The following is a 23,565-nucleotide window of genomic DNA, read 5'->3' on the forward strand; positions in this document are numbered from 1 at the left end:
GCTTCTTTTTAAAAATTGACTTTCGGCTAATTATATTTTCGGTCTTTTGCTCACGAGTATTTTTGCTCTTTCGGTCCTTCGCGCATGAGAATAGCCCCCATTTTTTGCATGCATTTTCTGAAGCCGAACAGCCTTGTTTTTTTGTCAGACGAAATTCAAAATGCGGCGTCGTCGATTATCCCATGATTATTTAATTACTGCGATAAATATCTAGATTTTTCTATAGAATACTAAGCAAAATTAGTTGAAAAACCAAAATCTAGAGTTATTCTCAACAACAAAAGACAGATTGGGCCGCCCAAAACAACAAAAGGAAGTGAAGATGATCAAATCATTTGAAATTTGGAAACTTAACGCAGAAAAACATTAGCCAACCTGAGCAAAAATTTTCCTGTTTCAAGGCTTAGTATTTGACGCTTCGGATGCAATTTCCCGCTGTGTTTATAAGTTTTGAGCAAAACTCAGCTTATTAACTTTCAACTTTATGTTTATTTCAGCAGTTATAGTTTACGTTGATGTTTAGACAGTTGCTCTTATTAGTTAACTCTGTCAGTCCGAACTTTTTGCAACATTCTTTACATGTATAAAGGCTAGCGTATGGGGGGAATAAAACCCGGTCGACCGCCGGTTTGGCCGTTGTCATATATATATACGTTAGGCTATAGTCCTGTTATATTCAGTTAATTTAAGCATTTATACTCCCCGATTACATTTGCTTTGCGACAGAGCAATATAAAAATCAAGAATCTCAGAGATTTTTCTCTGAGGTGGATTATCAGATTCTCAAGATCCTCGAAGATTTCCAGCAGGATGACACAGATGAACAGAATGAAGATGAGGGCGTCGAGTCATTAGGAGCTAATCAGAGCGAAGATGATCAAAATACAAACGAAAAAGAGGCTCTGAAAGATGATACGATTCCTATAAATGATGCGGAAGTTGGCTGCCAAACCGAAGAAAAAATGGCATCGTCCCGCGGAGTTGAAGTAAGTAAACGCTGTCAGATACTACTAAACAAAAAGCGACGGGGCAACAAAAACAACGCTCAGAGTAACACTCAAGCCAAAAGTGAAACCCGAGAAGGTGTCGAAGGTTTAAGCTGTGATACTGAGGAAACAAATACTTCTTTTCAAGGAGTTAAGGTTGGAAAACGTTGTCGGATACTGCGAATCGAAAAGCAACGAAACAAAGCAGCCACAGAAGCTAGAAACTCAACTGCTATTCAGCAACCTGTAAAGCCATTGAGAAGGAGGTCCAAAGGGGTGAAAATACCACGACGAGTCGTCATAAGAAGAAGCAAAAAGAATTGACCTTGAATATCCGAACAAACAAAATCTCGTCGATTTTCGACGTTGAAGTTCATAAAGTTAAATACATTGCAGTTTATTTTTTACTCTTTAGATGGGACGGTATTCACACGTTTCAGCCCTCACACATTTCGCCCCTCAAATTGTACATTAAGAAAGCGGCGGTTAATTAACTGTGTAATAAGTTAGGGGTGAAACGTCCGAGGATTAAACGTGTGAAGTTATTAGGGGCGAAATGTGTGTGGGACGAAACGTGGGTCATTCAGATGGAGCAAATATAGTCCATCTCTCAATTTGCCTCTGTTTTTTGGCCCCTCGTCCACCAAAAGTTCGCAAAAGTCCATTTTTGATGTCTCCCAAAACTTTTCCAAGCGTCCCGCATTTAAGAAAAGTGAAAACAAATCGATTATAATGGATTTTCGTGGTCTATAATGTTGTAAATATAATTGATTCCCATGTTACGTTCAGACAACAAAATTGGACTAAAAATGGATTTTAATCCATTTTGTTCTCGCCAAAACAAAATGCATTATAATTCATTTTGAATCCGTTATAATAGATTTCCTAATAAGTAGGAAATCACATTAAAATGAAATTTTTTTCCACTTTTTTTATATCGCGCGTCGTGCAAAATTTCGCAAGAAATTCAGCATTTATCAAGTGAGTGATGCGGAAACTTTACAAAGCGAGTGTGCGGCCTGGCCTAATTCCTTTCCAAAACCTAAACTCAAATTGCAAAAAAAATTCCGTTTTACCTCTCCCCCCCCACCCAACGTTTGCCCCTTTACTCCCCTTTAATCCCCCTAACGTTTGCCCCTTTGCTCCCCTCCCCCCACTGAACCCCCCCCCACTGAACAACCCCGCCTGAATACCACCCCCCCCCCCCCCCCCCCACACCTGAACCCACATACCCCCCCACCTGAACCCACCCCACCTGAATCCACCCCCCACCTAAACCCACTCCACCTGAATCCACCCCACCTAAACCCACTGCACCTGAATCCACCCCACCTGAACACGTTACGTTGGGGGGGGGGTGAGTTTGTTGTAAATGGGCAAACGCTAGGGGGAGTAATGTGGAGTAATATAAAAATATCAAAGTTAGGTAGAAAAAAATTCAATTGAACAACAAGTAACCAACGTCACCAACTTTAATTTAAAACGTAGAAAAGACTTTATGTGCGTTGAAATTCGCATCTCAGTAAAGTGGAAAAAAAATCGAGTATAATTTAGTTTCATTGTCAGTGTTCACAAAAGTGAAAATAAATCGATTATATTGGATGAAAAAAGGATTTTGTTGCCTCGAAAAACAGTAATATTATAATCCATTTTTAATTGATTATAATTGATTTGTTTTCACTTTTGTGGACACTGACAAGGAAACTCAATTATAATCGATTTTTATTCATGGAACTCCAATGCGGGGTCAATATGCAGTGATCATAACTTTGAAAAAAATGATCAAAAGATCGTTATATAAATCGGTTTTGTAGTCGGGGTCGCCGAGACAATTGCGAAGCCTTTCTGGTTTAATAAAGCGCATTTTAATGTCTTTCTGGCAAATTTGCTGAGCGAAAGCAAAAGTTTGGTTAGAAATTGAAAATCCTGTTGAAATCATTTCCTCAGTGCCAATTTTTTCCAGGTGTCGGTTGAATGGTCATTTATCTTTCAAAAATTCTTGAGATTCAACGCTTCCTCGATTGACTGCTGAAAAGAATCGCTCCAGGAATTTTACGAAATTGGTTCAGGAGTTTAAGGCCAGAACACTGAACACTAAGCGCGGGTTGACCAAAACTTCTAATCATTCATTTTCCATTTATGAAAAACTTCTTGTCAAAAAATTCCATACAATGCCATACGTACAGAAAATTGTATAAAACCTCTATGACAAACATTTTTCCGTATATGGAAATTGTAACAAATTGTCATAAATGGAAATTGGATGACTAATAGTTTGCCATTTATGAAAATTGTGTGACAAACAGTTTCTGGGAAAAAAAAATTCAAAAGAGGCACAATTTACATTAAAGAACATCTACTAAGCCGTGCAATCTCTGATTAGAGAAAAAACCTGAGAAAAAAAAGTTGCAACCTCAGTTTCTTAATTTTCTGCGGGAAATCTTCTCAACTCTTTAGATAGCAGCAAGGTCCTAATCTGATCCCTAGGGTAAATACTGGAGAGAGGGTTACCTCAAAATATGCTTTTCAAAAAAACCCTGTATATCTCGGTGACAATCTCCGGCAAACCATCTGCAGTTCGGCAATCACCTCGTGAATCCATTTTTTCTGACATCCACAACTGCATTTCCTATAAAGATCATTATAACTTTTTGTCTATGGCGTTGAAAGTGCTCTCAGTGAAGCAAAAAAAGCTCCTAACTAATTAAAACTTGGTTACAAACAGCTTTCGAAAGATTTTTTTTAAAATTTTGCCTTTTATGGAAAAACGCTTATCATACAATTTTCATGTATGGAAATTGTATGATAAACGTTTTTTCCAAAAAAAAATAATTTTTTTTTCCAAAAGACTGTTTTAATTAGATCACATAGTCGCAGAAATAAGTAGGAATCTTTTTTTGAATTATTTTTTGAAATTGTATGAAAATTGTATGACAAGCAGTTTTCCATACACTTGATGTATGGAATTGTATGATAAGCATTTTCGGTGTATGGAGGTCAACCCGGGAGTACTTACTTCTACAAAATCAGTTCCTTCCTTATCGGCCAAAAAAGCTGTCTATGCTCTAAGAAATTCCCACCAACAAGGCACTGAATAAGCTAAAGCACTTAGCTAAAGCACTGAATTACGTAATGAATTCCTCTATTGAATTTTTACAAGAAGTATAGGTAATTTTAATCACTCAACAGCCAACAGTGAAACTCACTTACATCACAGTTGTTAGCTTAGGTCTGCAGGTACAGCAACCCTGACAGTAAAAGAAGTTTCATTTCACATAACCAATGTCAGTTCGGTGCACTCAGCTACCATAAAACCACCACCTTAACAATTTGTAAACTTAAACACGGCAGCCTGTAGCTGTTCAAGTAGCACAGATAACTTCGACATGAAAAATCAAGCAAACATTTAAAGTAAAGAAAAGAAATTTAATAAACCGAATGAAATATTCAGATTATTTTCTCTTGATTTTTTAAAATGTACTGTCAGCCTAGTAAAGAGTGTTTGCAAGATGAAAAAAAAATAAAGAGTTAGAAACAAAAATAGTGAAAACTCCAATTAGGCCGAACTGAATTGGGATGGGAATTTCGTCTAAATTCATCAAGTTTCACCTAAATAGTCTAAAGATTGATCTTGTTTAGACCATTTTTTGAGACATCGGGGGTGCTTTATTACGACCAACAGTGCTTCATTATCAGGGGCGGAGCTAGGATTTTCTCAAGTTGGGGCGGGTTTTTCAAAAAATTTCCAAACATTAAGCCAACCTTTTTTTTGGTTGACCAAATTGATTTTCCGAGCACTCCCAGATAATTACAAAGAAACTATTTGGAAAAAAGTTTTTTTGGGCACTTTTTGGAAAAGTTTTAATCAAAACTTTGCTTTTTTTAGGCGCGCGCTCTCCTTCAAAATTACCATATTTTGATGCCAAAGGCGCCTATAAAAAATTTAGAGTTGGTCAACTTAAAATGAATGTCATAAAACAATATCAAAGGGTCGATTCCCTGAGGGGGGTGGGGCGGCCCCCTAAATCCTCCTATAATTCTTATGATGCAACACTGTTCTTCAACTAGTCAAAATTGACTTGAAAAACCGATCCGTACCCAAAGCTCTGAGTGGTCAGAACAATAATGAAATGAACGTATAAACTCTTACTAAGTCTGTTCCTGTTTGTGTGCTCCAAAAGATTTGCAATTGCAGTTACTTTAAATTTTGATTCTAAAGCAAAAACTAAAATAGATTCGAAGTAAAATTTATTTTGCTTTCAAATTTTTGTTCCCATTTCCATAAAATTGCGGTATTTTTGTATGCAGGGTGGTTTTTGTTCAACTTTTGAAAAAACTGACCGAAACTTTATGCTTCGGGTGGTTGTTTTTTTTGTACTTCGGGGCGCTTTGGGTAATTTTTTCTCCTAAAAAATATCAACTGTTTTACTAGTGGAACCAGTTCTAAGCTAGTATTTATAAACAATTATTTTTTTGCTAATACTATCTCTATAAAATATTACTAACTAACAAATCATATTCCAAAACTAACACTGATAATTAATTGTAGTGCTGAAACTACTTGTAGTTTCAGAACCAGAACAATTTTAATAAATCTTAAAAGAGAGTTGTTCTCCTTTGGACAAGTTCCATAAACCTAACCCGCAAACACCAGTATACACTAAATCTATTGGGACTAGGAGATATAGGAGTAAGAATAAGATTGGTATTAGACTAAGAAGACAAAAAAGAAGTCACTTTAGATGCGCAATACACCGGATTGACTAATGAGTTTCAGTTTAAACTTGCTTATAATTGGAGATTAAAAATTTGCTATTATGAAAACAAAAATTTACGAAATTTTGTGTTAATTTACGAAAGCAATGACGAATTAGAAACAAAGCATGAAAAGAATTTTAAGTTAAAAACTCTGTCGTAATTTTGTTTTCCCAAAGCACTGAGAGGAATGTAGTGACTCAAAAAATTTCTGCATTGCAGACTAAGTATCGATCAAAAACAAACCAAAAATGATTAATCAGGATTGCTAATTTAAAAAACTGCCTTTATTAGGATTGGTCGACCAAAAACAGATGTACAAGAATAAGAAACTATTCTCCTTTATTCATCATGGCTTCAGACTGCTCGAGGGACTGATCCCCTGGAAATCCTTTTATTATTCTATTGGTGATTTAAATGATAAAATTCAAAAATAAATTAGAATTAAAATTAAATCAGTTTTTGTACGTTTACAAAGAGGTTCTCTCTTCTCGAGAATTCGTTTTTTCTTCATCCTCGCTTCCTCACCTAAAACATAAGTACATTTATTCAAAAATTAATATCATTTAAAATCATAACCCTTAAACAAGTTTTTAAACCTATAAATTTTCTTCAACTTAAATTTTTTATCTAAATAATTATCAAGTTCTAACCTTGCTGTTCGATAATCTAAAACAGATCATTAAGGCTTTTCTTGGATCTTTATATTTAACCTTAAATCAAAAAATAGTCACTTAAATTATTCAATCATCAAGGCTTCCCTTGGACCAATCGGAACAATTTTGTTCTCCCCACCTCATAATGAAGGTGTCTAACGACCTCGAACGTCGATTCACTCTCCAACCCTTATCAAAGACCCAAGACTAACAGAAATTTTTGGAAAACTAACCATTATAATTAGGATAAACAGTGAAGAACTTCGGTTACTCATCCTTCACTTGAACCCTTCCTCTTAGCTGACCCAGGCTAAAACCATCATAAAAATAGTAAGTTATATAAAAGTATCTAACGATCTACTTGCGTTCTAATTATACCTGAACCTTGTGGATTGACAAGATTTACTATTCTCCAACTCTTGATCACAAATCAAAACCTTAGATAAGATTAAGTAAGTTTTCCTAAATTGAATCTTAGTCACGAGAAAATCGTAGATATGGACATAGCATTGCTGAATTCAAACAGCACAACAGAATAACCGAAACAAACCACAAAATCACAGAGAACCAAATAAAATTTTTTTTACCAATACATGAATAAAAATCAAAATCTACCAAACAAGAATTATCAAAGTAATAACAGCTCAGGAAAACCACTTCCAGGTAGCTACAACAATTATAGATCACAATCCCCTTATCAAAATATTTTTCGCAGAAGATCCCTGGACAGAAGAAATTTCCAAAGTTATTCACAAAACAGATATAGAGATCAAACAGTCAGAATAATCAATATCGAAATAATTACTCAAGATCAAACTCAATTAGAAGTAATTTTTTGAACTATAATAGTAATCGTTCGTATTCACACTCTCGGAACAGAAACTATTCCAAAGACCGTTCAAGAAATTCATCATACAATCGAAAGTTATTCAAACAATGGAAACCAAAATTATTCGAATAATAGATCACGGATTTACTCTAACAATTCACCATATTACAACAATAACAATAATCGATCCCGAGTTAACTCTGGGAATCGAAACAACACCTATTCCAAAAAGACAGAGAAACTATTCTCAGTCACCACATACAAACAAGGCTTAATATTCAAATTCATACAGTCAAAACTACAGAAGTAGTACACCAAAACATCAAAGACAAATAAATCAAGTACAAACAACAGAAGAAACTCATCCAGACCTTTCCAGTACTGATAGTCCGGAAACCTAAGAGTTACAGTAAAACCACATACATTGTGAATCTACAGAAGACAAAAGTTGTTCAGAAAATACGCTTTTAATAAACATGCTTCACATTGCAAATGAATACGAAACAACAATCGATTCAAAGTATTACCAAAACAATGTAAACAATTCTAATCTCGAAGAAACAAGTAATAGCCAAAAAACCAAAAATTATACACCACACGTTATTGATAATAATTCAGATAAGAAGAGTATATATCAAAAAACTAAAAAACAAGATACAACAACCAAAAGAAAAGATTTGGACAATCCCACTTTTATTAGAGAGCTCAAAAAACAAAATTTTTCAATCACCAGATCTTGAAATTGATCTCTTTATAGATTCAGGAGCAGAAGCAAACATTACAAGGCTTCCCACATGGAAGGAAGTTTAAATCCTACATCCAAAACTTTCTCCTTCGAAACCCTCAAGTGAGCTAGCTACAGCTTGAAGATCGAGTATTACAAACTATGGAAAAATTCGATTATACTTTGTTCCAACCCCAACAACGAAACAAAATAAGCTTTTGGAAACACCCTTTACGCAAATATTCGATATATCAGATAAAAAACATATTATCGTTGGAATACCATTTATCACAAAATATATCTCAACCATCAACATCTTGATTAGTAAGTTACCCATAAAAGATAAATATACAAAAATAAATAATACATCTTAAACAATTTTCCAACGACTCTTTAAAAAAACCCCATTTTTCTCAAAAATCTACCCTTTGTATACCCAATAACGCCAACATTTGAAACAATTTCAGGTCATGTAAATGACTTTTCTACCAGTCAAGTACATCAATACAAAATTGATCAAAATAAACAAAATTCATTTATGTCTGACCTTGAATTTAAACCAATTCATAAATTTTTTAAAATAACAATTTCATCCATCAATTACGCAAAAGATACAATCTCTGATAAATCTCATTTTTTTCTCTCTTGTGTTAAAATCGTTGAACATATTATTGAAAATAGTACAATTACTCCATTAAAATCACGAATAGATGCTATATTAAAACTTCAACCCAGATCTAATAAAAAGAAAATCCAAGAAATCCTTGGAATGTTAAGCTTTACAAATAGCTAGGTTTATAAAATGCAACTATACCTAAGACCATTTTACAAAATTCTTAGACAACAAAATAATTTTGAATGGACTTTAGAATATCAAAAACGTTCAAGATCCAGATCAGCCGTTAATGCCATGTGTGACGCCTCAAATTTTGGAATTGGCGCAGCACTCTTACAATTACATAAATGGTACAAAGACAATGAACCTCATATTAGCAATTTCAACACTGTTTACATAAGCGGAACTTAGATTCTCTACACTTACGACAGAATGTCCAGCTATAATAAAAACACTCTTATAGTGTGAACTTTTATTCTTGGATCAAAACATCCAACAGTTCTGTACACAGATCATAAGCCAATAAATTTTCTAATTACACAAAAAGTCAAACCGAAATCATATTGTTTACAGATTTCAACTTATCTTTATGAATTTTCTAAACCTATATATATTTTAGATAGCAAAGAAAACCACTTGAAATACAAAACTTGAATTAATAGCACGCAAAACAACCGTAGAAACACCACAAAATATCGAATTCTTCCTTGCAAAAGACGAAACATCACCACAAATAGAATGCAAATACGCAGTATAGACCGACCCTGACACTTCATAAATAAATCATTAAGAACATTTCCCACTATACCTCAATTGACAAAATAACCACTACAAAGTAGATTTATTAGAAAAAATTACATTTAAACCAACACCATATTAAAAACCATGGATAAAAACGATACACAACAAAAAACATCAAAATAAAAAATACATAGGAAAACTCTTTTCCCTTTACTAGAAAAAGAAAACTAAACAGTTAACATAAATTTACCAGGACCTCCGGACTTATTTTCAAAATATACGATCAATGGAATTTTTAACTTGCAAGGCCCCCTAGATAATGTACGTCTCTCAAAAAACGAAATTCAAAATATCTTCCTTCCAACCACAAAACATTGACACCAGAACTGCTACAAAAGTATCAATTAGCCAACTTGAATCTTGGCACAAACATAAAACAAATCCAACAAATCCTGATATCACAATCTTAGGAAATAAAAAACTACTTAGATATTTCCTCCAAAAGTTCAACAATATAACAATCAACGAAAACACTGATCTCTTGGAAAACAGTACTCCGGAAACAAAAGTACCCTGTTTACCATTAAGCATGATTTTAATCGCATTTCACATTTCACATTTCTTACATACATAAGACATGCAAGTCTGACCAAACTTATTCAAACTTTACTCAGATTTTTTACTTACCAACTGCACTGATTTGGATAAAAGTATTATGCAAGTAACGCATAACATGTCAAATAAACAAGCCATTTCTAAACCAAAATCAATTAGCAGAAAAAGAAGACTTCAAAGGACAAAATCTATAATTTAACCATAAAATATCATTTGACTCGAAGGGCCCTATATCACCTTCTTCAGAAGGAATTCGTTTTTAATGGTAATAATTGATGCATTTAATCATTATGTAGCACTCAACATTGTACCTCAATAAAATGCTTATTATGCCTATACAACTCTTTACAAACACTGGATACCAAAATTCGAATTACCCGAAATCCTTCTAACAGACAACGGATCTGAATTCATAAACAATGAAATCGTAACATTATGTCACCTTTTTAACTTCAATCATAAGCTCCGAGTATCTCATGCCCCATCGACTAATGGTTTAGTAAAAGGCATGTATCGTTCATTACAGGAGTATCTCTGATGTATTATACATGGAAACGATATATTTATACAGAATGGTCAACCGACGTAAAGTTATTCGCACTAGCCTAAAATTCTCATAAAACAACATCTCTTGGATTCTCATCTAATGAAATGTTTTTAAATTCAAAACCACGTAAGCCAATAATGTTCACAGCAAACTCCTCAAAAAATGTACAAGATTTTTGTCAACCTACAAAAGATTCAATTTTTTACAATTTACAACTCCATACACATAACGAAGATCATTTTCATGATCCACAAATATAAAATTAGCCTCTGCTACACATGCAGAATGGAATTTAAACCGATATTAAAAAAATATCACGAAATTTATCATAAAATTGCTAAAAAAAACAAGTACAAAGACAAAATGTTCACTCCCTAATAAATTCACATCTTAAAATAGGAACATAAGTCATAAAAGCAAAATTTATAACCCGGAAAGGAATATCTAAAAATTGCAACCTATCAAAAAAAACCATTTCAAAAAATCGAAAAACCCACAGATGTTACAGATAAACTTATCGACCCAAACAAAAACGAATCAATTCAATATAGACACAATCTTTTACCATATTATCCAAAAGAGTACGCTCTTTGCGAAATAACACAATTATAATCCTTCACAGGACTAAAAATTGTTGAAAAACCCACAAAAATTAACAGACAACAAAACCCGCAAAAATCGATTTTATCAATTTCCCCGATGCACATCAAAAAGCAACCTTCAAAAAGTTTTCAAAAAAAAGTACAAGAATTTTTAAACTCAAATACCTCAAGACCATGGACAAATTGTAGTTTACAAGAAAAAGTGCTATTACCAGAAACAAAAAAATCACAACAACATTAACCATTGATTCTTAGAAATCAAGGAGAAAAGATTACAAAATCTTCATCCCACAATCTAAGTTATTAAAGAAAGTAGAATTTCGGAAACCCCCCTGATTAATTAACATATATTCACCATACTTGGATCATTATTTCCACAACACCTTTAACTCTCAATCTCGAACTAACTAGTTCAAATTCAATCAATCAAATTTGTTTCCAACATCACCCCATTCCGACACCACTATCATTAGCCGTCAAACTCCTAACTTCAAATAGATATATAACTTTAACTACAAGGCCTCAAATGAGCAATACGCGTAAATTTACAACTTAAATAAATATTAGATAGAAGTTGTAACCTTCTCCTATCACTCAGTACAAAAACCAACAACATTTTCTCAACTTATACCGAACACTTCCCCGAAAAGGAAATATCAAAAAAGCCTAATGACAGATTTAGACATGATCATTTAGCCTAAAGACGTGATATCTCTCAAAAAAAAACCCCAAACATCCAAAAAAAAATCAAAACTAAGAAGTTCATTCCTAAACCCCCAGAATTTACTTCACGAAACACTCTCCATATCCAACCCACTTGTAAAAAATGAATAGACAATTCGACCACACTTTGCTTTCATCCCGAAAAGTACAAAAATATTTCGACGAAACAAATCATTTTTTAAGTATTTCTCTCGAACACAGTTCACTATCTTAAAAAAAGGCTTTCAACTTTCTTTTCAGTTTTTTCCAATCTTTTTTTTTCATCATTATTGACACTCAAGAAATAGCACTCATTCTTTTCATAATTTTTTGCAGCATATTCGTTATTTTCTACCTCATAAAAACCTACCACAACTAGTCAAAAGTCATTGACCACCTTTCAAAATTCAACAACCTTTTAAATGCTACGACATTTTTTTAATATGAAAAACATCTTTCTTCTTCTGGTAGTTTTGGTCACCTTTCTAGTTTCCCTAATCCTAACAATTTGCAAATGCATAAAAAAAACTATAGTTACCTTCGCATTTGCAACAATTCTCCTGATCATTTTTATCGAAAAATACTATAAACAACCTAGGTTTAATTGAGAAAATTTATATATATATCAAAAATTATCCAAAATTGCTAACCAACAACCAACTAAACAAACGCCACCAACCACTACATCCCAAGGAGCCCCAACACCGCCAACATCTAGTCAAACAAATCAACCTCAACCATCTACTTGCATTTCATTTCCAGCAAATCACGCATTATTATCTGAACCTTTGATACCAGCTATTGGCCAAGCACCCCTAAGTGAAACACAATACAAATCAACATATAAATCTACTCGTCACTGCAGAAAGATGTTAACAGAAGTAGATAACCAAAAATTAACATCTACAATCGATAAACATATTATTCACCCTCGAGGAAATCGAAACCTTGCAACACCAAAAGTTCATTTTGATAAACTTTCATTACCCTCATCACTGCAGACAATTTTCCAACAAAATACCCCAAATATCCTATCAGATTATAGGTTCAACACCAACATCCCAGCCAATTCGTGGAAATCCTTCTAATCCTCCCACGTCAACCCAACGTCTTCCACATTGGATGACACAAGCATTCTCCCAAGGCGAACCAAACTTATTTAAGGACCCCATAGATATTTCAACCGACACCTCTTTGTCATTGCCGGTAACCCATCACTCTCATCAACACTTTCAATAACAGGTCAAACAACAACCACTACGTTACCTCTAAATTTTCCTAATAATCTAGACGATCGATATTGAGAACTTCTAAGCACAAATTTATCTTTACCAGTATATTTGATTACATTTGTAGCACCCCTCCCTTTTTTGACCAACATCATGATAGTAATCGACTACTTAACTGGGCACTAAAACGGTTACAATACAGACTTAACACTTAAATTCGAAATAACAGTAAAGCTAAATAAATTAGTTCATCACCCACTACCATTATCTCCACCAAACATAACAACTCAATCCTTGACCCCTCCATTTACCACAACAAAACTCATCTATTATTACGATAGATATACAAAAAAGACTATAGGTTATCTAACATTCTACAATCCATGTCGAAGATTATCATATACATGTATCTTTTAGAAGTTTTCTTCCTCAAAACCCTTTCCACCTTTGATCATTTATTTTCCACATCTCATCAAAATCGTCCGCCTCGAACAAGACCACAAGAACTCCTGACTACACAGTATGATTGTGAAGAAAATCAACAAAAAACACTAAATAAATACGCATACAATCAAGTACCACAATGTGAACCCGAACCACAAGACATAAAATCAACAAACATACTAGCAACATTTTACTCGAAAGCACGAGCTACACCTCTAAGACGGTATAATTTTACAGCAAAATACTCAGAAAAGAAAGCACATTGTTCACAAGTCTCACATGGAAATAAAAACAGAATTGATCACGAATCCTTCAACAGTAATATAGAAAGACTTTTCATCTGAAGATTGCACAAATGAATTACCAAATTCAAAAATAACCACAAACAAAGCACAAATCGTAAGTTAGTAAAGTTTCAAGTTTCATCAGACTCTGCGCATCAAGCAGAATTTGAAAGACACCAAGGTCAAAATAAATTAGACAAAACATATCCGTACCACTGTGCACATGGACTTTTAACTTTTGACTTACAAGATAAAAATTGGATACCACACATAGAAAATCATAATACCTCGAATTTTAAAGCTGACTCAGTGAACAAAGGCTACCAAGAAATAATGTTTTTTTATTGGAAAATTCAATTAGAAAACGTACAAGGATACTTTTTAGCAAGAAAAACGCTTGCCTTGTAAAAATGATCAAGGATATTGCGATCCTACAACTCGCACACAAGCAACTATTGTTTGGTATCAAAAAGACTCAAGTACCACTTTTCAAGTTGCTGAAATTCACGCAAGACTGATAAAATTTCACCAAAAACAATTTTTTGAATCCATTTCTTTTGAAAAAGTCAACCCTGATAGATAAGGTCAAATAATCAAAAATGTAAAAATATTAAAGGTATTGAAAACAAGCTAACACAATTTCAAATTTACCCTGAAACAGAAGTCGCTTTTAAATATGCAAAACCACTTTTCAAAACACAATATTCTGAAACTCCTGTCGAATACAAAAGAAGTTTTGACATGAAAACAGGAAAACTAATTATTAACCCAGCACAACCATATCAAAACCGCAAACATGAAACATTTTATAACCGGGTAACATTTTATAAAAAGACACGAAGGCCTGGCCGAAAACTTCGTCCAGAAGATAAAGATAGTACACGATTACAAGAACTCTCACTTTTGAAAAACACATATTTTGGTGCAATACACTATGATATACATCGTGATATGAAATTAGACAATACAAAGAGTCAATTTTTTCAAGAATTGTCACTTTCTGAAATAGAAACACTTTATCGTCTATGTGAACTCAAACTTACACAAATATTACAACCACTCGCAATGGAGGTAGTAAAAATACCCTATGCAGGATGTTCATTGTCAGGCAATAGATCTAATTTTATCAATTATGAAGGAAACATTCTTTGGTATTACACTTGCAGTAAGAAAAGTTTCACCACTATACGTTTTGAAGATAAAAGATGTTACAAACGAATCCCTATATTCTTAAAAAAATAAAGTTTATTTTGAAGATACACTGTTACGACGTACATATTTTTGGGATACAGCTGTCCCATAAGGATCTGAAAATAGTCACAATGAAGAACAGCTAAACCCAAACGCAGACAATTTTTTTTCTCAGCCCATACCTTATATTAATGCCATCATTAAAGAAATTTTCACCCGAATGTATACGCGCTGTAGCTCGCAACCCTAAAAAAGACTCAATAGGTTTTTATTCTAGGTCGGAAATACAACATCACATTAGAACACAGCAATTCCAAACAGTTCTCACAAAAATGGATACAAAACAAAGACAATCAATTGACCAAAATTTACCAAAAAGTTGCTGAAACAGCAGTCTTCTCGGACATTTACGAAAAATTCTACAGCGGACATTTTAAAAATATCAGTGATTGCACATATCTTTTTGGTGAAAAGTGCCGTCCACAAAATATATCGTCAATTAATATCTTCAGTTTTGTCAATCTGAAAAGTGAACTCCTCGCTTTTTTTAAGATGGCCTTATTATAAATTAGAAAGAATGACTATATGATATGCCAAGTTTCATTTTTTTGGATTTCTCACTATTAAGAGAAATCTATAATACATGTGCAGTACATACACAAGTAAGCAAAAAAGCAAGTGTAGCACGCATTTTTTTTTCAGGTTTTTTTAAGAAAATTTTCTACCTCAATTATTAAAACTCTGCTTGACGCTCAAATTAGCTAAAATAATTATAAAAGTATCTACAACACCAAATGCATTTGACACTCCACAAGACAATATAAATCCAACGCCTACAACACCACCACATTTACATAGTTTACTACATGATCACTTTTTATCTTTAGTCCCACGAAATTATAGAAACACACTAGCAAATTACGGAACATACCTCTCAAGGATTAGCTTTCCAGGAAGTCTAGTATCTCATTTAGCATTTCAGCAGTCAAATACTGAAGACAAATATGAGAAAACTATAGAACAACCACACACACACAATTTCCGTTCTCAAAACAACCATCTTTTTAGCACACGATTAGCCGACAGATTGGATCCCTCAACCGCTCCCTGTCCTACCCATCTAACCACCAACGCCAGTCCTTTCGCATTTCACTTTCCGACCTCACCTCTTCTCCTATAGCCATTCTTTTTCTAACTCACCACGCAAGGATTCAGATGACTCAACACAAACAGTTTTTGACACCATCTCTAACTTTAATAACTCCGATGTAGAAATTTCCGATGAACCCAGCCCGTCCACTTTTTCAGAACCAACACTCCAGCCCCTTATTCCCCAGCTTCCTAATGAAATATCTCCTTCAGCCTCTTCGTACACTGATGCTACCCCTATTCTTTCGCCGATGTCAAGCAAGCGAACAACCCGATGCACCTAGCCCTATAACAGATAATTAATTCGAGCATGAGTTAGATAATTCCATTACACAACAACACCTTCATAACACAAATAATGCTTCAACAATTCACCAACTAACACACTCTGACTCAACATTCGAGTCCTCAAGTCACTCAGCTAATACAGCATCCACCAGAGCACATATAGTTTTTAAACGCAAACACCGTAATCTTTTACCCCAATATCTTAATAGACATCCCCGATCATCCCAACAATCTGATGGAAACACAACATACTAACACCAAAAAAAATTTAGTTCATGACTTCCCATTTTTCCCCAAAAAAACTTACTATGCGACGACTAACGACAACCAACAGAAAAATTATTCGTTGACGAATTTTCCTTGTTTCCTACACTCTCTTGGACTTCAAACTACTATTTCACTAACCCATTAGACCTTCCTCTATACAACACCCGCAGAGACAACGAACTATGCCAATCTCGTCTTCATAAACTAGCAACTGCACTTCACGAAAAACAATTTACCACAATTGGAATAACTCAAACTCTAAATCGCTAAGTTGCACAACGCGCTAAGCCATTCTCAAAATATCACTATGATCATGCAATAACTAGATATATGGAATATACCCCGGATGTGGACCATCTCAATACCAACCCTCAACTAACATAAAAATTAATCATTCGACTGAATATGTATTTTACATAGATAGTACCAAACAAAATTGACAATATTATTGCTACCGCACTAAAAAAACACTAAAGCTTACGAATCATACTTTCAAAAATTTAATCATTCTGCACTAACACTCCACTTCCTCACAACTAAAGAAGGAGACCTACATTGTTCACATGAAAGAATGCTAAGAACGAAACTAACTCACACATACACATAATATAATTGTATACAACACCACTACACAACTAACACACAAAAACGTAACCCACAATATCGCTTTATGTTTATAAATCAAAGTATACGTCACCATATCTTTTAAATTTCATTTACACCATAAAATCGACTAATCTCCACGGCATCATCCGTAATTATGATCCCGTTCGCCAGATGTATATATTCTGCCCACTAAACACTTCTTTCTCCCTTGACGAATCCCGCACACTAATAGTTCCCCAAGAATATATACAGCACGTTGAAGTCGCCATACTAGAATACAATCACAACACTAAATTCAACCACAAGTTATTTAACTTAATTCAGAACACAAGTCATGAATTCTCGCTACAAACAAAAGAACCAAAAATCATCAGAGCGCTAGAGCTTCTCTGGTCTCTGCTCAAAACTAAAAACATAATCATCATGCTTGCGAAATTAATAGTAGCATCAGACACAGTCCGAACTTCCCCATTGGATTGTTTTTATGATGAAGAACCTCTGTAAATATGAATATAACTATTTAAACTAACAATTAAAACCAAACACTCACCATTCTTTATGGATTGCTCATTTTTATAATTAAGAGTTCATGATTCATTCACCTAAGAGAAACAAAAATAAACAAAAAAAAGCACAAACTCTTTCTCTAAGTTTTTTGAATTTTTATTTAACAACGCGAATAAATTAATGATCGCAGTAATTTTCAATGAAAAAGCGTTAAAGTGATAGCTCTGCTGTAAAAATCAAAAATTCAAGCAGTTATTTAATAAAATTGAAAAAAACTACAATAAAGTAACTTTTTTATGAAAGCTTCTTTTGTGAATTTCAATTAGTCTTTTCACCCGCCCACAATTCACACACTCTTTCCACCAAACTCGCACAATTCGCCCACGTACAATTGTTTAATAATTGAATTTCAGATTCAAAATCTCACTGATAACAATTCTAATTTATATTCAGGTGCTTCAAACTTTACTTTAACCCGGTTGGGAGGAAATATAGGAGTCAGCTCAAACTATTCAACGCAGCATACTAATTCCACAAAACCAACAGCATGAAAAAGAAAATCGCACGGTACCCAAACCGGATTAAACCCAGATTAAAACTGAGTAAAACATTCTTTGAAACCCACTGAAACCAAATGAAACAAAAAAATCAAACAAAAACCCAAAACACAATAATTTAATTTTGAGAAAAGGACACAACCAAAACAGAAAAAGAGACGATCACTTGATAAAACAGAACAAAAAGTTAAACTCTATGCTCCAAGAGACAGTACAATTATACTCCCTCACTGGTCTCACCACCCAGTAGGATGTCCTGAGCTTGCCCTATAGCCGGCCTAACCCACCGCCCTACACCCGCGCTAATGACCCACACTCTACTTTGTCAAGAGTTGCTCTAGTGTGAGCGACTGTTTAAAATAACCGAATTAAAAAACACGCTTTTGCGATTGCGAAAACAACTAATAGAACATCATAATTAAATCTAATCTCATCAACAAGATGTAGATATAATAATGCAATGTAAAAGGTTTCTTAGAGCAAACGGAACGAGCAGCAAAAGAGATGAAAACTCGATGACATTTCATCCAAATCTGGAATGGCAAATCTATTGGTTTGTTGCCGTAGTCACAACCCTCGAAGGATTTAGAGAATGTACTCAAACTCGCAGCAAAGGAAACCATTGCAAAATACCAATTGCCAGCTCGATCATCTTGCACGTAGTCTTCCTCTAAGCTTAACGAAATCGACACATCATCTTGCAGGTAATCTTGCTCTTGCACGTAGTGTTGCGCTAAGCTCAACGAAATCGACACATCATTGTATCAATCTAGAATCTTGATACAATCACTCAAGACGACCCACGATCAAACGAGACCCACTTCTGGAACACGAACAACTGTTCTTCTTTCTACAAAACAAATGCATGTCTCCTCCCTTCACGAAGTCACTGCTCCAACTACTCAAAATAAAACTATTCCGAAGATAAGAAATCTCTCCATGCGTTCTTCACTACAATGAACAATTTAAAAACTAAAACTCTAACCAATCACATTCCATAAGTAACACTGACAATTATTTTTAGTGCTGAAACCACTTGTAGTTTCAGCACCAGAGCCAATTGAATGAATCTTAGAAGACATTTGTTCTCCTCTGGACAAGTTCCATAAACCTAACCCGCAAATACCAGTATAAACTAGATCTATTGAGACTAGCAGATATAAGAGTAAGATTAAGATTGGTATTAGACTAAGAAGTTGCACGAATCTATCCGGCTAAAAATAAGATAGCGTGACGAACAGACGGTGTACCTCATCTGAAATTACTCTATGAGAAAGCTACCTCTGGCCTAAACTCATCTGGTGCGACCAAAAGTCTCGAACAAGACCTAACTAACCTAGATTTAGCAAATTAGATTTAGAAAAAAGACCAAAATTGCAAAATTGCAAAATGATAGATGGTATAGACAACTTAATAGATATGTCTCTACGTCTCAATGAATCTACTCCATTATTTCAAACCATACAACAGACACCAGTTCAAACTCACTAGCCATTTTGACATAAATTCCAGTTTCATATATACTTTCGTGATGCCTTCAGCTCCATTTTCAAAAACTGACTTCATTATGAGGGTTTGAAAAATGCCTATTTGCGCAATTTGGATTAACTATCGCACCATATGTTTTGTCCTATAAAAACGTGAGCGGCGAACTGAATAAATCCAAAAAAAAACATTTTTTTTATCGCGCGTGTGCTGATGCATACGACGAAGAAAGAAGGAAAAAATCAACATTTTCTCAAATTTTTCTTTAATTATATACTTAAAAAGTTTTTCATCTGCACGTTAACGGGCAATCACAGCAATCAGGGTTTCACCATGATATTCGTCTTGTTTCTTATTTAATTGAGGTAACTTGCATGAAGTTGGTAAAATCTTACACAAAACTTGCTTTAGTTGCTCCAAAATGGCATTTGGCTGTAGGCAACATGCTTTCATGCAAACATCACCGCGAAGAAGCTCATTTTTGTGTATCAGCTAAAATACTGCCAGAAAAATGGAAATTTACCATCGTCACACAGTTTGACTGACTCAGTTTCTATGGATTATTTTTAGTTTAAACAGTCATTTTAAACTACACTCAGTTATTTCACATTTATTACTGACCAAACTTAGCTGCCATTGATGCAACATAAATTGAATGCTTCATAATCATAAGATGGTTGATTTGAATGAATTGTTTTTTCTTAATTAAAAAATAATTTTTGAAAATTGTTTTAGAGTTTAAAATTGTTTTCAACCTATTTCTTTTTGTTCATTGCATTTCTTTACTCGATAAGCCCTTCAATGTCAAGTTCGACCAATATTGTCGTTGGCCTTGCCTGCATCTTCATTGACCTTGGGGTGTTGACCTTGACCGCCCTTGCCCTGGGGGGAGGTACCTGGATTGAAGAAGTGCGTGAACAAGGAGACTTCTTCACGCGTGCTCAGAACTCGTACCATGACATGGCCATGTTTTCCAATAACATGGATTTGACTAGTATAGGAATGTGGAGGTACTTCACACAGCCGGGAGTGTCTTTTCCGTTGCCATTTAGAGGTACACAAAAACTTTCATGACCGAATAGTGTCGTCATTGGCCCTGTTTGACACCCATTATTTCTGCACCAGCTGTAAATTTTGTGGATAAGAAAATTGAACCATTCATTTTTTCCCCAAAAACTTCAAATTAATCTATTTTTTGTAGCTTAAATTCTTATGATAGTTTCATTGTCAGGAAGAACGAATTGAAATAATTAGTTTATGATTCAATAGCGTGAAATTTTCACTAAGAAATTGACATCAAATTGAACCTACCCCTGTATTTTAAAAAAGCTTAACACTGATACTGATTTTAAAAACATTAATCAATTTATCACTTAAAATTTTTTGATCCTTAAGCCCAAAATTATTAAGGGATAAGCGAGCAAAAGCAAAAAAGAAGAAACATTGTTTCAGACCCCGAGATCCTAGCAGGAACTTTTGCCTTCATTGGGTCTCTATTGTGTGGGTGTGCTGCAGTGGTCATGTTGTCCTTCCAGATCATGGGAGTACACAGCAACTCAGCGGCACTATCACTAACCATCCTCTGGTCATTTTTCTTCCAGAGTAAGTATTTGAATATGAACTTATTTAGGTGACATGAGTACGGATAAAGTATTTGTTTTAATTTTACATATATTTCATAACACTAGCCATCTGCAAGTAAACTGCTCGGTTTGTCGAGGCTTGCATCCAAAAACTTTTACACAATTTGCTGCCAAAAATACCAAAAAAAGCAATTTCCAAATATTTAAGTGCTAAATTTAACAAAAGAAAATAGTTTAAAACTGCTCCTCTTTGCATTTGCGAAAGAAATCACCACGAAAAAGTAATTTTTTTGCTTTGGAAGTCATTTTCATCTTTTCGCGATGAAAATGGTAAAATTTTTGCAGAAGTGATTAAATTTTATACAATATTGCCATGAGCAGATCTCGGATTTTCTCAAGGAAGTCGATTATAAAAAATTTGATCGACTTTTTTATTGGTGGACCAAATTGGTTTTCTGCCCGCTCGCAGAACTATGAAATTCCTGTTTTATCAAAACTTAAAAAAAAACAGGACAAAAAAACGTTTGACGCCATCTTTTGAGGCGTTTTGACACTATTCGGACAATTTTTTGGTTCCTTATGAAAAGTGGGGAATTTCTGGGTGGCCAGGGATTAAATCCCAGAGCCGCAGGAGTGTCGGTTGTATTTGTTTCTAATTTCCAGGCAGCCTTCTGCTGGTTGGTGACTCAGTAGTGCTCTACTACTTCCAATCCACGTTCGAGTACGAATCACTTGGCCACTCCCATCACGAGGGATGGGTCGCGTTCTCCCTAAGTCTCCTCAACATCACTGCCGCCTGCTTCCGACTGTACACGGCAACACAGGCAATTCAGAGTCCTCTCGATACTATGGAGGTATGACTCGAGTTTCGCAGGTCTGCTAAGAGTTCTTCGGACTGCTATTTTTCTAGCTTTGCTTTTCTAAGTTATGATTTTCTAAACTTTGGTTTGACCCAAACTCCATGATAACCCAAAACCCATTAAAAACCAAAAATTATGGCTCTTTGTCGACCCATTTTTTTGAACTTTCTCGGCATGCCTAACTTTGGTTCATTTGGGGGGCATAGAAAGTTGAGAGCTTTATCATTAAAAAAATACAAGGCATAACGCCACACCGGGGGGAGATTGAATCGAAAAAGTCTTTAGTTTCTGCGATCAGCCCGAGTTTTCTCTGTTGTTACATATCAAACAAATCATTTCAGGTTCGTTCAGAATACATGGACGCTGCACGTGCTGTCGAATTAGCGAGAAGGAACAGTTACAACGGAGCAACTTTTAGGGTTCTCCAATCACCCCCCACAAGTGGGACCCATAACAGCAACTCAAGTAACATGGGTGCGAACTACCGATGGAGTGACATTGATTTGTTGCACCACAGGATGTCTGAGAAAAGATACTTACAGAACGCCTAAACCTGATTTTCGCATTTAAGCATCAAGTTTTATTTGCTAAGGGTTTAGCAAAGTGAGCTGCAGCAGATGGAATAACGCGCAAACATTTTTTTCAAAATGCAAATTTTGGGTAAAGGGTTCTATTTTAGATACAAATTAATTGCATAAATAATTTAAATTTTCCAGGACACGTTTAAATTCACAATGAACAGATGTCAAACTTGATGATAAGCTTTGCATCAAGTTGCTGACAGTAAATATCCAAAGCAGCAACTCTACTAAGCGACAGCCACAGGTTTTCACTACAACGACGCTGCCACCAATGTCTTGTTAATTGAAAATTTAACGATTTTACTCGCAAAAAAGCAGTTGAATTTTTTAAATGAAGAAAAACTTAAACTTTTTTATGTTAAAACAGCAACTTTTTTTTATTGATGACGGCCTCTAGCAGCAAAGTTTGTTTAGAGAACAAGCTAAAAATCAACTGGTTTTGATAACATAGAAATCAATTTCTGCTTAAAATCACCCTATCACATCATTTTGTCGCGGAAAGGGATTATAGATGTAAAGAAAAAACGTTGTCATATTTAGAAGTATAGTTAGAAGTTAATTCAGAAGTAAAGTTCGACGGAAAGCTACGATTTGAGTGGTAAATAATATTTGACAATTTGTCCACCGCATCCTCTTTCAAAAATGCAAGCAAAACAGTACCGTGATGGAAGGAACAACTTACGTCTGCTTACAGTCATGTGAATAATGATTGAGACAGCTGACAAAAATCAACAGCGATCGTGAAACGACTGTTTTGACTG

General features: G+C 34.6%; 1 protein-coding gene across 2 annotated transcripts; it reads left to right on the forward strand.

Moving 5' to 3' along the window:
* Positions 1-1,857: 1,857 nt before the first annotated feature.
* Positions 1,858-22,809, forward strand: LOC134851342 (uncharacterized). 2 transcript variants are annotated; one of them, XM_063867379.1, is made up of 5 exons: positions 1,858-1,967; positions 20,575-20,834; positions 21,233-21,382; positions 22,027-22,217; positions 22,565-22,809. In XM_063867379.1, exons 1-5 carry the CDS (start codon positions 1,897-1,899, stop codon positions 22,772-22,774), a joined length of 882 nt encoding a protein of 293 aa, XP_063723449.1. In that variant the 5' UTR covers positions 1,858-1,896; the 3' UTR covers positions 22,775-22,809. The 2 variants fall into 2 exon arrangements, with proteins under 2 accessions (XP_063723449.1, XP_063723450.1); XM_063867380.1 differs by lacking the exon at positions 1,858-1,967 and having other exon boundaries at positions 20,412-20,834.
* Positions 22,810-23,565: the final 756 nt, after the last annotated feature.

Source organism: Symsagittifera roscoffensis, chromosome 7 (genome assembly GCF_963678635.1).
Source record: "Symsagittifera roscoffensis chromosome 7, txSymRosc1.1, whole genome shotgun sequence".
In the NCBI taxonomy this organism is placed as follows: Eukaryota; Metazoa; Xenacoelomorpha; order Acoela; family Convolutidae; genus Symsagittifera; species Symsagittifera roscoffensis.

Excerpts from the sequence above, each read along its gene's own strand:
- LOC134851342 (XM_063867379.1), top strand. The coding sequence starts at position 1,897 with ATGAAATTTTTTTCCACTTTTTTTATATCGCGCGTCGTGCAAAATTTC. Across the intron at positions 1,968-20,574 it reads AGAAATTCAGCATTTATCAA|CCCTTCAATGTCAAGTTCGA; the intron begins GTGAGTGATGCG and ends TTACTCGATAAG. Across the intron at positions 22,218-22,564 it reads GTCCTCTCGATACTATGGAG|GTTCGTTCAGAATACATGGA; the intron begins GTATGACTCGAG and ends AAATCATTTCAG.